The following is a 14,796-nucleotide window of genomic DNA, read 5'->3' on the forward strand; positions in this document are numbered from 1 at the left end:
GGGCGCTTCTCTCCCCCCCCTTAAATACTGATAGGGCTCTCCCCCCCTTCACTATTACTGACAGGGTTATCCCCCATCCCGCCCTCTATTCCTGACGGGATCCCCTCAGTCCCGGTGGCACTGACCTGAGGGCCCCGATCACAGCCACGTGCTGCCGGTACCGATCCTTCAAACCAGCAGCTTTCACTATTACTGACAGGGTTATCCCCCATCCCGCCCTCTATTCCTGACGGGATCCCCTCAGTCCCGGTGGCACTGACCTGAGGGCCCCGATCACAGCCACGTGCTGCCGGTACCGATCCTTCAACACCAGCAGCTCCGCCGGGTCCACCGGGGTCGGGACCCGCCGCCGATCGGCCTTGGACTTGGCGGGAGGGTCGTTGCGGGACTTGCGGCCCCGGGAGGGGATGGAGAGGGCGGGCCGACAGCGGCCGAGCAGGAGGGGCCGGCACTGAGCCCACATCCTCCGGCGCGGAGGAACCGTGTGTGTGTGTGTATGTTCGAGAGGGAGGGAGTAACGGCCTCTCACATGGGCGCAGCCATCTTACCGGAAGCCGGCGAGTCACTTCCGTTGGTCGAGGGCCTGAAGGCTGCCTTCCCCGACCCTCGCTGCGAGGGGGGAGGGAGGGAATCACCTTGACAACCGGGAGCGGGACCAACAATGCCCTTGATTTGAACCGCCTGAGCGAGCCAGCGACCGTTACAGGTGAGCGCCGCGAGAACACGCGTTCCATCAACGCGAATCGGCTTTTACGCGATCGCTGAACGGGCCGGTTCTCCTCAAACGCCCGTTTAATAACACGCGAATTCGGCTGCAACGCGACCTGTGAACGGCTGGGCCTTTTCCTCCTGCAACGCGATTCCACCCCCACCCTTCGCCCCAGCAGTGGCTGCGGAGCAAAATCCAGCCTCACCTTCCTCTTGTCTTGCAAAGTACAAATTCAGATCTTCACAAAAGAGCTGTGCCAAAATCCAGGCTCAGGATCCCCTTGTCTTGTAAAATACAAATTCAGTGTCAGCTGTAAGATCTTCACAAAATCTGTATTCAGTGTGCTCAGTTAAAAATCACACAACACCAGGTTATAGTCCAACAGGTTTATTTGGAAGCACTAGATTTTGGAGCACTGAACCTTTATCATGTAATTAATGGGGCAGGATCATAAGACACAGAATTTATAGCAAGACATATCTGTCAGGCAATGAAAACGATACATTGTGCAAACCCAGATTGCTTTTAGGTCTTTCATCTTTTAGAATGGGTTGCAGGTTTCGGTTCATTAATATGTAAATCCCAGAACTTCTTTCAAATCACATCCTGGAGAGAAATTAAGGTTTTATAAAAAAAAGTGACGTCTCAGTTCAGACAGTGCCTGAAAGGTGTGAGGTTAGAGTCTGTCTGTATCCCAATTTTCAGTCAGACTGGTTCTATTTCCAAAGTAGGAGTTCATAAAATGTTCCATGGAGTGACTGCATGCAGATTGTGTTTTTTTTTTAACAAAATAGAATGTTTCTGCAAATATAACTCTGCAAATGCAAATTCACCCGATAGGCTTATGTGTGTGTGCATGCATGCGAGGGAGAGAGATCTCTCTCTCTCTCCCTGACAGACTCTAATCTCACACCTTTAATTCAGTGTCTGAGCTGTCAGTTTATCAATGACAAATGAACTTTACCTCAAACAGCTGTCAAGTTATCTCAAAAAGGTGATTTGAAAGAAGTTCTAGAATTTACATATAAACTAATCAAAACCTGCAACCCATTCTAAAAGATGAAAGACTTAACAGCAATCTAGGTTTGTTCAATATATTGTTTTCATTGCATGACAGAGATGTTTTGCTATAAATTATGTATCTTATGATCTTGCACCACAGCCACCTGATGAAGGAGCAGTGCTCTTAAAGCTCATACTTCGAAATAAACCTGTTGGACTATAACCTGGTTGTTGTGTGATTTTTAACATTGTCCACCCAATCCAACACTGGCATCTCCACATCACAGCTAAAACAGGGATGTTCAGGTGTCCGTGTTGGACAAGGTCAAAGCTCAGTCCACAGCAGGTCACAGTCCAAGAGATTTCCAAATAAAACCTGTTGGACTACAACCTGGTGATTTTTTTTTAACCAGCTAAAATCAGAAATTCAATCGGTTCTGCAAGCCTTGAAACTGGGAATTGTAGCCGACATTTAGAAGGAAACTTTACCTCAAACTGCGGAAGAATCTTGAGGAGGACTGATATCAGTGATTTTAGTGTTAAAATTTTGAAATTACTGTATCGGTTTATTAAAATGTACCTTTAAAGATTTACCTAGACTGTGCTGTAGTTTGTGTTAGGCTAACAACCATTTTTGTTTTGACTTTTACTGGTATTTTTGGTGATTCGCACACCCCCCCCCCCCAACCCTATTTTTCCCATGGGACCCATCGTTTATATTGCGCGACTTCCTATATCACAATGTCACACGAGAACGCAACTGCCACGTTACAGGAGAGTTACTCGTATAAGTCTGTTTTGATATAATGCAATAGAGCTGTTCCCATGCAATCCCGCGTTATAGGAAAATTGCATTATAGCACCATTTAAATCAATGGGACCAGGATCACGTTATAGCCAGTACAGGTAAAGAAAGTTGCGTTCTACAAATAATGGTCTAAATTCTTCAGTCGTCTTATAGCCAATTTGCGTTGAAAAAATGCACGTAACAGCAGAATCGACTGTAGGTGAACAATGTTTTTAAAACATGAAATTCTGCATGTGCATGGTGGCTAATATGTGATTCCACTCCCATCAGTAGATATCCTGATGCGTAGAGGAAGACAAGTTAGCTCTGTTATAACGCAGGTTTCGGCCCAATTAATTCAAATGGCGCAGCTATTGTGTGACTTCCTTATAGCGCGAGAGTGGAACTATTGCGTTATATCAGAACCGAATTGCACTCAGTAATTTTCGTTCTTGTTGTTGCAGTTCTTACTGTGTTTGCTGTAAATATGGGAGGACAACATAACAAGAATGTCTACAGGAAGCGTCCAGGTGAAAGAATCGTGGGTGGTGACCGTAAAAGAAAGGCTATAACACTTGAAGAAAAACTAGGTGTTATAAAGCGTTTTGAGCGGAATGAAAGAACATGTGATATTGCTCGTGCGACAGGAATAAAGGAGTCTACATTACGCACCATTAGAGACAATGCAGAAAAAATTAAAGCAAGCTGTATTGCAGGGACAAGCCTGAGTGCTAGCAAACTGGTGCGATCACGGCCAAAGGAACTTGAGGAGATGGAACGGCTTCTATGTGCGTGGCTAGAAGATCAATTGAAAAAGCAATCTGGAACCAGCTTTATCGCCATAAGACACAAAGCCTTATCAATTTATGAGGGCCTAAGGAACAAAGCTGAAAATCCTGCAGATGTGCCTTCCTTCAGTGCTAGTAGTGGCTGGTTTGCTGGATTTAAGAACCGCTGTTTTCTAACTAATAAATTATGTGGCGAAGCTGCAAGTACAGATGAGGAATGTGCGATGGTATTTCCTCACATGGTGAAAAAATTTATTGAGGAAGAAGGCTACACCTTAGATCAAATCTTCAATTTGGAAGAGACAGGTTTATACTGGAAGCGAATGCCATCAAGGACCTATATTTCTAAGAATGAAGCACAGGCTCCAGGCTTTAAGGTGGCAAAGGATCGTATGACAGTGCTGCTGGGTGCCAATGCTAGTGGAGACTTAAAGCTTAAGCCTGTGGTGGTGTACCACTCTGCCAATCCGCGAGCCTTAAAAGGTTACCTTAGGTCCACTCTAGGTGTCTACTTTAGGTCAAGCAAAAGAGGTTCGATGACAGGGCAAATCTTTTCTGACCTTATTGTTGACGTTTTCAAAGATATTTTTAGAAATTATTGCAGAAGAAAAGATTTGGATTTCAAGATACTCCTCATTCTGGACAATGCACCAAGCCATCCTCCCACCGTTGGTGAGCTGTCTGAAAACATTAAAGTGCTATTTCTACCTCCAAACACAACCTCTCTCCTTCAACCCATGGACCAGGGTGCAATAGCGGCTTTTAAAGCTTACTATTTGAGGCGCACATTCAGGAAGCTGATTGCAGCTACTGAGGGGGATAATAAGGACAGTGTTCTTCAATTTTGGAAGAGTTTTAACTTCAAGAATGCTATTGACATTATTGTGGAGGCCTGGGGAGATGTCAGTAAGGACTGCTTGCGTGCAGTTTGGCAGAAGCTTCTCCCAGATTTTATTCATGATTTTAAAGGAATTGAACTATCAGAGGAGCTCCCAAGAATTAAAGAACACTGCATTGCTCTTGCAAAGCAAGTTGGATTTGAAGAAGTGGAGAGTGAGGATGTTGAGGAGGTGCTTGAGTCCCATTGCGTAGACCTATCTACAGCTGACCTACAACAACTTGAAGCTGAGGGGAAAATGGAAGCTGGAGATGAAGAAGATGAAGCCCAGGATGCAGCACCACGAGAGCTTTCCACTTCTCTCTTGTCTTCTATCCTGAGGGAAGTTGAGAAACAGTTGCAGCTCTTAGAAGATAATGACTACAATGCAGAACGCAGCGGGATAGCAGTTCGTGGCATAAGGTCTTATTTGGCACCCTATGAACAGCTTCTTCATGAAAGGAGAAAGATGGCACAGCAGCAAAACCTTTTTAAGCCAGTCCCCAGGAAACAGTCTGAGGACAATGAACTAAAACCATTCATTTCTGGACTAAGTATTTTTCGGCATAACCCTGCATCCGGAATTGTACTTAAAAGTGATGATGATGATGATGATGACCCTCAGCCCTTGTCTTAATACAGTTAACTCAAAATCCCCGTCAAGTTATCTTTAAAACTTTCAGGGTAAAGTGGTAAATTTACTGTATTATTTCATGAAAATATATGAATTTAACATTTATTTAAACTGTGCTATCCTTTGTGTTAGGCTAATTACGATATTTGTTTCGATTTTGAGTGATATTTTGGGTGGCCTGCCCCAACCCTATTTTTCCCATAGGCTGTGTTATTTCTATTCTGCGATTTTCTGTAACGTGAGGTTACACAAGAACATAGCTGCAATGTTCTAGCAGAACCGACTGTATTTTGAAAATAACACCTCATTGTCATGGATTTCAAATTAGAATTGTGCACTTATAAAGTGCAAACTGTGTAAAGGTAAACTTGCATTTTTATAGAAACTGAAACAGCTGGAGGAATTCAACAGGCCTGGCAGCATTTGCGTGGTGGGAAAGCAGTTAACCTTTCAAGTCCATTGACCATTGTTCAGACTCTAAACGTTAACTCTGTTTCTTACTCCACGGATGCAGCCAGACCCACTGAAGTTTCTCCAGCTTTTATAGTTCTCCTTTCAGAGTTCCAACATCGACAGTTCTTTGTCTTGTTAAGATGTTGCATTTGTATAGCGCCTTTCTCCAATCACAACATCACTTCACACCCAATGGTACACATTTTGCAGTGAAGACACAATTGTAATGTTGGAAATACTTACGCACAGTGACAACCTAATAATCTGATTATTGATTGAGGAATAACCATTAGTCCATGCAAGATAGGAAATAAAATACCCTTTCTCTTGATTGATAACAAGCAAGAGAGAGTTTGGATCTTGATTAAGCCTCTCATCTGGAAAATGCTTCCTCTGTACTGCTCTCCCAAAGGGGGAAACCATAAAAAAAAACTTGGAAATGAACATACGCATTATGCCAGAGTCCCATTTTGAGGTACACAAGATGAATAAGACTGGCATAGAAACGTAGTAAATAGGAGCTGGCCATTCAGCCCTTTGACCCTGCTCTATCATTCAATATAATCATAGTCCATCATCCAAATCAGTGCATGATATTTGCAAGTTTTACTGCTTTTATCTCGGGTTAGGACTACCATCCTCAACTCTGTGCTGACATTTCAAAACCCTATTTGTTACAGTGTGAAGATAGAGGCAAATTTGAACCATGGCCAGAATGCCAGGAGACTCAACCAACACAAGGTCAATGTCAGAGTGAATATTAGTTTGGGAAGGAAGGGTCTCTTGGACTATTTCCAATCAGCTAATATTGGAAAGAGAAGTAAATCTTAAATATTTACCTTACAGTTATGTCTGAATTTCTTATAGAGTCATATAGCATGGAAACAGACCCTTCACTCCAACCATTCCATACTGACCATAATCCCAAACTAGACTAGTCCCAGCTGCCTGCTCCTGGCTCATATCCCTCCAAACCTTTCCTTTTCATATATATATCTAAATATCCTTTAAATGTTGTAATTGTATCAACATCCATCACTTCCTCAGGAAGTTTATTCCGCACATGAAACTGTATAAAGGTTTGCATCTTAAGTCTTTTTTAAATCTCTCTCCGCTCACCATAAAAATGTGCACCCAGTCTTGAAATTCGCCATCTTAGGGAAAAGACAACTACAATCCACTTTATCTATACCTGTCATTATTTTATAGACTTCTATCAGGTCTACCTTCTCTTAGGAAATAGGGCAGGAGAGGTGAAGGAGGTGACAGTGGGGGAACACTTTGGGACCAGTGACCATAGTTCTATTAATGTTAAAATAGTTATGGAGCGGGACAAAACTGGTCAGTAGGTTCTAAATTGGGGCAAGGCAAATTTTGATGGAATTAGACAGGAGCTTGCAGAGGTTGATTGGAGTAGTTTGTTTGCAGGCAAAGGGATCTCTGGCAAGTGGGAGGCTGTTAAAAATGAGATAGCTAGATTTCAGGGTCTATATGTTCCTGGGAGGAAGGGCAAGATTGGCCAGAATGAGGAACACTGGATGACTAGAGATACTGAGGCTTTCACCAGAAAAAAGGAGGAGGTGTAGCTCAGGTAGAGGTAGCTGGGATCAAGCGAACCCCTGGAGGTATATAGAGAATACAGGCATTTATTGAAGAAGGAAATCAGGACGGCGAAAAGAGGACACGAGATAATCTTGGCTGATAAGATTAGAGTGAATCCAAAGAGGTACTTTAAGTGTATTGAAGGGAAAAGAATAACTAGGCAGAGAATAGGGGACGTCAAGGATAGTGGTCATGTATGTGCAGAAGCACAGGAAATGGGTGAGGTTGTCAATGAATATTTCTCCTCTGTGTTTACCATGGAGAAAGACATGAAGCCTTAGGAATGTAGGGAAGTTAGTGATGATGTTTGGGGACAGTCCATTCACAGTTGAAGCAGTGTTGGATACATTAGATTGTATGACGGTGGATAAATCTTCTGGTCCTGATTGTAAAAGGCTAGTGAAGAAATTGTGGGGGTTTTGGCTGATATTTTTGCAACATTGTTAGCCACAAGTGAAGTCCTGGAAGACTGGAGATTAACGAATGTTGTGCCATTATTCAAGAAGGGCTGCAAAGAAAAACCTGGGAACTAAAGACTAGTAAGCTTAACATCTGTAGTGGGTAAATATCTTGAGAGAATTCTGACGGATAAGGTATACATGAATTTTGTTATGACACGGGGTAAACCCCTCTGCTAATTTAAACCTGACACACAGAGGAACTTACCAATTTTATTCTTTAAATCCAAAAGAGATCATTAAAACAACAATTATTTACAACCCCTTTCCCTTAAACCTGTCTTTTACCTCCCACTCTACTGGTCTGATTTTTAAAAAATCCGATTAAGATTTACAAAAAAAAAATCACATTTCAAAACCAGCCAACTGTCTAATCTCCTCTGGAGATTTTCCTCGGTCTTTTTTTCGCCCTTCTGCTGCAAAACCATTCTTGTGGACAGGTACCTTTCAGAGGGCTATTAGGCTAGCAATCTGCACTTGTTGATGCTCTTTGCAGTTCTCCTCCAACTGTTCAAAATGTCTGATTTTATACCCCAAAACATTGATCATTTCATTGATTTGATGTCATCCCAAATAGTAAAATTCAAATTTGATTGGATTTTGATATCTGGGACATAATTTAAACTGATTGGCTGAATTTAAATTTGTCTTTGTTCCATGGCAACGCAACTCCAGCTATTTGTTTCAACCAAATGTTATGTTTTTAAATAGTTCAGCCCAATCTGTGCTTTCAGCCAGTCCTTGCTAGCTTCCTTTCTTTCTTAAAGGTACAGTACACACCTCCACCTTCATAAGACCTTACCCCTTAGGAAAAAAAGTGAACCAGCATAATGAAAAGATGGCTTAATTTTTTTTCTCTATTCCTTAACCACATTATCATGACGTATACATGACTTTAATCTAAGTTCATATTAACTTCTTCCCACATGTATAAAACATTGAATAAATACTGATCTCATCTGTACTTTATCAGTTAAATCAGTGATAATGCATCTGTGATTACATTCTTACGACCTGCAACATGTACGATTTGTAAATTAAAAGTTTGTAACAAGACTCCAACAAAATAGTGTCATATTCTTGTCTTTAAAGCATTCCAAGAATGTATGAGGTGTGTGATCTGTGTACACAACCGTCTCTGACACATTGTTCGTGACATACACATTAAAATGTTGTAAGGTCAGTATCAAATTCAGTAGTTCGTTTTCAGTTGTGGGGTATTTCCTTTGGTGAATGTTGAGTTTCTTCAAAAAGTAACCAACTGGCAATTCAATCCCATCATCGCCTTCCTGTACAGCTCCAACTCTTGTGTCACTAGCATCGATGGCAACTTTGAAGGGTTTCAAAAAGTTTGGTGCAGCAAAAACTGGTGCAGTGGTTAATATTGCTTTAAAATGGTCAAATACCTCCTGGCATTGTTCTGTCCACTGGACGTTAGTGCTGGTAACAGTGCCACTATACTGCTGAAGTTTGTAACAAACCTCCAAACTTAGTCCCAAGAGTCAAAGCACCTCTTTCTTCGAGGAAATTCCTTGATGGCATTCATCTTTGTGTTCAATAGGGTCAACCTTCCATGACCGATGTCATGTCCCAAGAATGTCACCTTTGCTTTTGCGAATTCAGTTTTGTTTTTAAGTTTATTACCAGTTTTGCTTCTCGTAGTCAGAGCTATGCCAACTGTACCATGTGATCTTTCCAGGACTTAGTGAAAATCACTATGTCGTCCAAATAGACTGCACAGTTTGTTAACCCAGCCACAACTCTGTTCATGAATCTTGGAATGTGGCAGGTGCATTCTTCATTCCAAAGGGCAATACGTTAAACTGATATAGCCCATTTGGGGTTACAAATGTAGAAATTTCTTTGCTGTCTCTGATAAAAGTACCTGCGAGTAACCACACAGTAAGTCCAACTTGGTGATGTAACTGGCTCATCCAACTTTCTTGATACAGTCCTCCAATCCCGATATTGGATATGAGTCTGATTTTGTAATGGCATTGACCTTCCAATAATCCATGCAAAATCATTGAGTCCTGTCAGGTTTGGGAACTAAGACGAGTGGCAAACTCCACTCACTTGACTCAGTTGGATGATAGTGGTGCTGGTGCTGGAAAAGCACCACTTTAACCTTGAAGCTAATCTCCAGCATCTGCAGTACCCACTTACGCCATGGTTCGATGATATCCTTGTTGAGCATGGCCTCCACCTCCTTGTGGATCTGTCTGGCTTTGAAAGGATTATGCTGATAGGGGTGTTGTTTATTGGAACAGTATTCCCTACGTCTATTTTATGTACAATTGCATTAGTCCTCCCCATCTGATTTCTACATATGTCTTCATACTGCAGTAACAAACCTTTCAACTGCATTCTTTGTTCCTGAGACAGATAGTTTACTAACCTATCCCACTCCTCAAGGGCGTCTTCATTTTTAACATATTTTGAGGAACATCAAAATCCACAACATCTGGATCTGATTCCTCACTCTGCGGGGCAGTAACTAACACCTTTTGCTCCAGTTCTTTCCCTCTAGTATAATAACCCTCAAGAATATCCTCTGCATTCTTTTCGGAGTACGCATCAGCATGTATATCTTTTATTGACTTGTCTCTCTGTTGCAAGTCCATTCGCTTTTCAGTACTAAACACTCCTGTCTGACCTTCTGCCTGTTGGGGATTTTCCTGCACCATTATGTCAAACAGGGTGTCCGCTAACTGAACCTCAACTCCTTCATCTTTCTCTCTACTTTTTGCTTCGTGCTGTGACTTACGATAGTGTGATCGTGTTATCACCCAGTCTGGGAAAATACCAGAATATTTTTCTCTGAACTCCTCAGTTTCTTGGTCTTCCCTGGGCTTCTCCACAACAAGGAGTGTCACTCCTACCTTGGACCCTGCTAAATCGTTCCCAAGAACAAACTGGATTCCTGGAACTGTCACTCTGTCAACCACTCCCACTAACTTCCCCAATCTTGAGTTGGCACTCCGACCTGATCTTATGTAGGAAAATGCTAAATTTCTGTCCATCTATCCCACAAATTACCACACTTTCGGGTAACAGATCAGAAAGAGTGCAAATTCACTCATCCCTTACTATTAGAGACTGATTAGATCCTGTATCTCTCAAAATTATAACTTCTTGCCCTGTCCCCCTGTTCTTTCTGAGTTAAGTTTACCCACAGAAGTGAATTCTTTGTAGAGATAAGGAACTAACTCCATACCCAGCCCTTGCCTAGGCCATGCACGCTCCTGCAGCTCCTCGGCTCTTCTTGGGATTTCCTTTACTACATTCACTAAGGCCACTGACTTAGCTTCTTTTACCACATCCTTTCCCACAGTGCCTTTCTTTAACGACCAGCACTGTGACTTTACGTGTCCCACTTTACCACAGTGGAAACACCTGAGGCCTTTCACCTCCTTTCCACCCTCTTGGACTTCTTTTTTAACCTGTGGTAAACAGTGTTCTCTACTCTGTGTTTCATAGTGTAGGATCTCCCCTTCTCCCAACCTCTATCCCTCATAGGACGAAATACTAGCCAGAAGCTTGTCTTGTGCACCAACATGTATTTATCTGCTAATTCTGCTGCCCTTCTCACTTCCTGAACCTTCTGTTCCTCCACGTGAATTCCTATCATCTCTGGAAGTGAGATTTTAAGCTCCCCCAGCAGAATAATCTCTCTTAGAGCCTCATAGATCTTACCTATCTTTCAAAATGACTATGTTTAATTCTTTTAAACTCAATATATCTGACCTGGTTCCTTCTTTATGTTTCTGAACTGTTGTCTATACACTTCTGATACCAATTCATAAGCACTTAAAATAGCCTCTTTCACCTCTTCATGATCTTTTGACCCCTCATCTGACAGTGCGTCAAATAGCTCACTAGATCTGCCTGCCAGTTTAGTCAGAACTAGTATTACCCATAAATTCTCGGATCACCCCATCTGCCTAACCAATTTTTCAAATGAAATAAAGAAGGCTTCGACATCTTTCTCATCAAAATGTGGCAGAGTTTTGACATATTTGTATATATCATGACCTCTTTTAATCTCCACCCTGTTAACTTGACTTTGCTGACTAAGTCACAACTTCTCCAGTTCAAATCTCTCTCATTTTACACAGTTAAGAATCTTCTCTCTCTCTCTCTTTTTCCTCTCTTTCTCTTTCTTCTCTCTCTTTCTCTCCCTCTTTCCTCTCTCTCTGTCTTTGTTTATCTTCTAACTCAATTTTCCTCAACTGTAATTCGAGTTTTTCTACCTCTACTGCACTTGTCTGTTTCTCTGACACCTCTGTGTTTGAGTAATTCCCTTACAATTTCAGCTTTACTTTTGTCCTTGGTTAAACCCAATTCTAATCTCTTTGCTAATTCTAAGAGTATGGTCTTTCCTTTCTAAACTTTCTTGGCAAATTTGGGAATCATCTTCAAATCCCAAGAACCTCTTTAACAATTATAAGAGCCATTTCTCGCACTTTTAATTTGACCAACCACAAGTAGCCGAAATTAAACAAACTGTCTCGCCTACATTTTATTTGAAGATCTAGGACACTAACAATCAAGAGTTTAAATCTACTGGGCTTTTTTTCCGTACCCCAAATCTACTCAAATCTTTCCAAATCGCAGAGTGGATCTGTCTAAACCTGTTCACATCACGGACTTGAGCCCCCAACTGTTCAAATCCTGGCTGCGAGCCCCCAAACTGTAACAACATGGGGCAAACCCCCTGGTAATTTAAACCCGACACACAGAGAAGCTCACCTCGTGACATATTCTGTTAAATTTCAAGAGGCAAAGAATATCCCAGATCTCTGTTTGCTTTCTCCTGTTCGAGAGCAGCGGGAGACAGAGCAGAGGTGATGTTGGAGACCAGGAGGTTGTCGGGAAGGTAAGGACTTCTGTTTGGGTAGCTGCTAAACCCGAGATACTACACGTGTAGAGTCTCCCTCTGGCCCCTCCCCATCCTCTAACCAGAAGAAAAGGACATGGTTTAGTTTTAGTTAGCTGATATAAAGCTAAGGCTTACAATGGCAGGGGACCTTAAACCCGTAGCATGTGTCTCTTGCTTGATGTGGGAGCTCAGGGACATAGCTGACGTCCCTGACTCTTACACTTGCAAGAAGTGTGTCCAGCTGCAGCTCTTGTTTGACCGCATGACGGCTCTGGAGCTGTGGATGGACTCACTATGGAGCATCCGCGAAGCTGAGGACGATGTGGATAGCACGTTTAGCGAATTGGTCACACCAAAGGTTAGAATTGTTAAGGGAGACAGTGAATGGGTGACCAAAAGGCAGAGAAAGAGTAGGAATGCAGTGCAGGTGTCCCCTGTGGTCATCTCCCTTCATAACAGGTATACTGTTTTGGATACTGTTGGGGGAGATGACTCGCCAGGGGAGGGCAGCAGTTGCTAGGATCATAGCACTGTGCCAGGCACTGCTGTTCAGAAGGGCGGGAAAAAAGACTCGAAGGACCATAGTTATAGGGGATTCTATTGTGAGGGGAGTAGATAGGGGTTCTGTGGCCGAAATGAGACTCCGGATGGTATGTTGCCTCCCAGGTGCTGGGGTCAGGGATGTCACCGATCAGCTGCAGAGAATTCTGAAAGGAGAGGGTGTACAGCCAGTTGTCGTGGTGCATATAGACACCAACGATATATTAAAAAACGAGATGAGATCCTGAAAGCAGAATTCAGAGAGCTAGGACAGAAAGTAAAGAGGAGGACCTCAAAGGTAGTGATCTCGGGATTGCTACCAGTGCCATGTGCAGGCCAGGGTAGAAATGAAAGAATAGGCAGGATGAACACCTGGCTTGAGGGATGGTATAGGAGGGAGGGGTTCAGATTCGTGGGACATTGGGACCGGTCTGGGGAAGGTGAAGCTATCACAAGTTGGATGGTCTACACCTGAACCAGACTGGAACTAAAGTCCTTGGGGGAGTTTTTGCTACTGCTGTTGGGGCGGTTTTAAGCTAATGTGGCAGGGGGCTGGGAACCAGAAGAGAAGACAAGTAAACAGTGAGGTGGAAACTAGAGACTGTAAGGATCATGAAGTTAGCATTACCAAGGGAAGAGTAGGCAGAGAGCAGATGAACACAAAAGAACTGCTAGCCTGAAGGCAGATGAAGCTAGGGCTTGGATTGGTGCCTGGCTGTATGACGTTATTGCGATCACAGAGACTTGGTTGAAGGACGAGTATGATTGGCAACTAAATGTTCCAGGATATAGATGCTGCAGACAGGACAGGGAGGGAAATAAAAGGTGGGGGAGGAGACGAGAAGTTGCATTGCTGATCAGGCATGATATCACGGCTGTGCTAGAGGGATATGGAGGGCTTGAGCAGTGAGGCATAATGAGTAGAGCTGAGAAATGAGAAGGGTGCAGTTACATTGTTGGGACTGTATTACAGGCCTCCCAACAGTGAGCGTGAGGTAGAAGATCAAACAGGGAAACAGATTATGGAAAGATGTAAAAGTAACAGGGTGGTGGTGATGAGAGATTTTAATTTTCCAATATTGACTGGGATACACTTAGTGTCAGAGGTCTGGATGCAGTATGTCAATAGTCCGATGAGGGAAGGGGCCATATTGGACCTGGTGTTAGGGAATGAGCCAGGCCAGGTGGTAGAAGTTGCAGTGGGTGATTTCTTTGGGAATAGTGACCACAATTCTGTAGGTTTTGGAATACTCATAGAGAAAGATGAGTGGTGCTAAGAGAGGAGTACTAAACTGGGCCAAGGCCAATTATATCAAAATTCGGCAGGAGCTGGGAAATATGGATTGGGGCGGCTATTTGAAGGGAGGTCCACAGTTGATATGTGGGAGGCTTTCAAAGATAGATTTAAGATAGTGCAGGATAGGCATGTCCCTTTGAAAACAAGTGAAAGAAAAGATAAGATTCATGAACCATGGATGATAGGAGAATTCGTGCGACTAGCCAAGAAGAAAAGGGAAGCGTACATTAGGTTCAGGCAGCTAATAACAGAAGGGCCTTGGAGGAATATCAGGACAGTAGGACCAATCTTAAACAAGGAATCAAGCAGGCTCAAAGGGATCATGAAATAACTTTAGTGAGCAGAATTAAGGAGAATCCCAAGGCATTTTATTCATATATAAGAAGCAAGAGGTTAACTAGAGAAAGGGTTGGTCCACTAAAGAATAAGGAAGGAAGGTTGTGTGTTGAAACTGAGAAAATGGGTGAGATTCTGAATGGGTGCGATTACTTTGCATCAGTGTTCACTGAGGAGAGGAACATGATGAATGTTGAGATTATAAATAGAAGTTTGTTTAGTCTGGATCACATTGACATAAGGAAGGAAGATGTCTTGGGTAGGCTCAAGGATATTAAGGTGGACAAATCCACAGGACCGGATGGGATCTATCCCAGGTTGCTGAAGTGGGGGAGGAGGAGGGGGGGGGGGGGGTGGGAGAGGAAGTAGCTGGGGCCCTGACAGATATCTTTTCAGCATCCTTAAACACAGGTGAAGTGCCGGAGGACTGG

The 14,796-nt window shown here is 43.0% G+C and overlaps 2 protein-coding genes across 2 annotated transcripts in view; one reads left to right on the forward strand and one right to left on the reverse strand.

Moving 5' to 3' along the window:
• The window catches only part of mrps26 (mitochondrial ribosomal protein S26), a 19,845-nt gene extending 19,292 nt beyond the window's left edge, over nt 1–553 (reverse strand). Inside the window, exon 1 of the mRNA XM_043694186.1 lies at nt 261–553. Coding sequence (XP_043550121.1) covers nt 261–463 — 203 coding nt within the window. The 5' untranslated portion in view covers nt 464–553. The remainder of the gene's footprint in view (nt 1–260) is intronic.
• LOC122551693 (tigger transposable element-derived protein 1-like) lies at nt 467–6,184 on the forward strand. Its single transcript, XM_043694063.1, has 2 exons — nt 467–706; nt 2,963–6,184. Exon 2 carries the CDS (start codon nt 2,986–2,988, stop codon nt 4,798–4,800), a length of 1,815 nt encoding a protein of 604 aa, XP_043549998.1. The 5' UTR covers nt 467–706; nt 2,963–2,985; the 3' UTR covers nt 4,801–6,184.
• Nucleotides 6,185–14,796: the final 8,612 nt, after the last annotated feature.

Source organism: Chiloscyllium plagiosum, chromosome 1, assembly GCF_004010195.1.
Source record: "Chiloscyllium plagiosum isolate BGI_BamShark_2017 chromosome 1, ASM401019v2, whole genome shotgun sequence".
In the NCBI taxonomy this organism is placed as follows: domain Eukaryota; kingdom Metazoa; phylum Chordata; class Chondrichthyes; order Orectolobiformes; family Hemiscylliidae; genus Chiloscyllium; species Chiloscyllium plagiosum.

Excerpts from the sequence above, each read along its gene's own strand:
- LOC122551693 (XM_043694063.1), top strand. The coding sequence starts at position 2,986 with ATGGGAGGACAACATAACAAGAATGTCTACAGGAAGCGTCCAGGTGAA.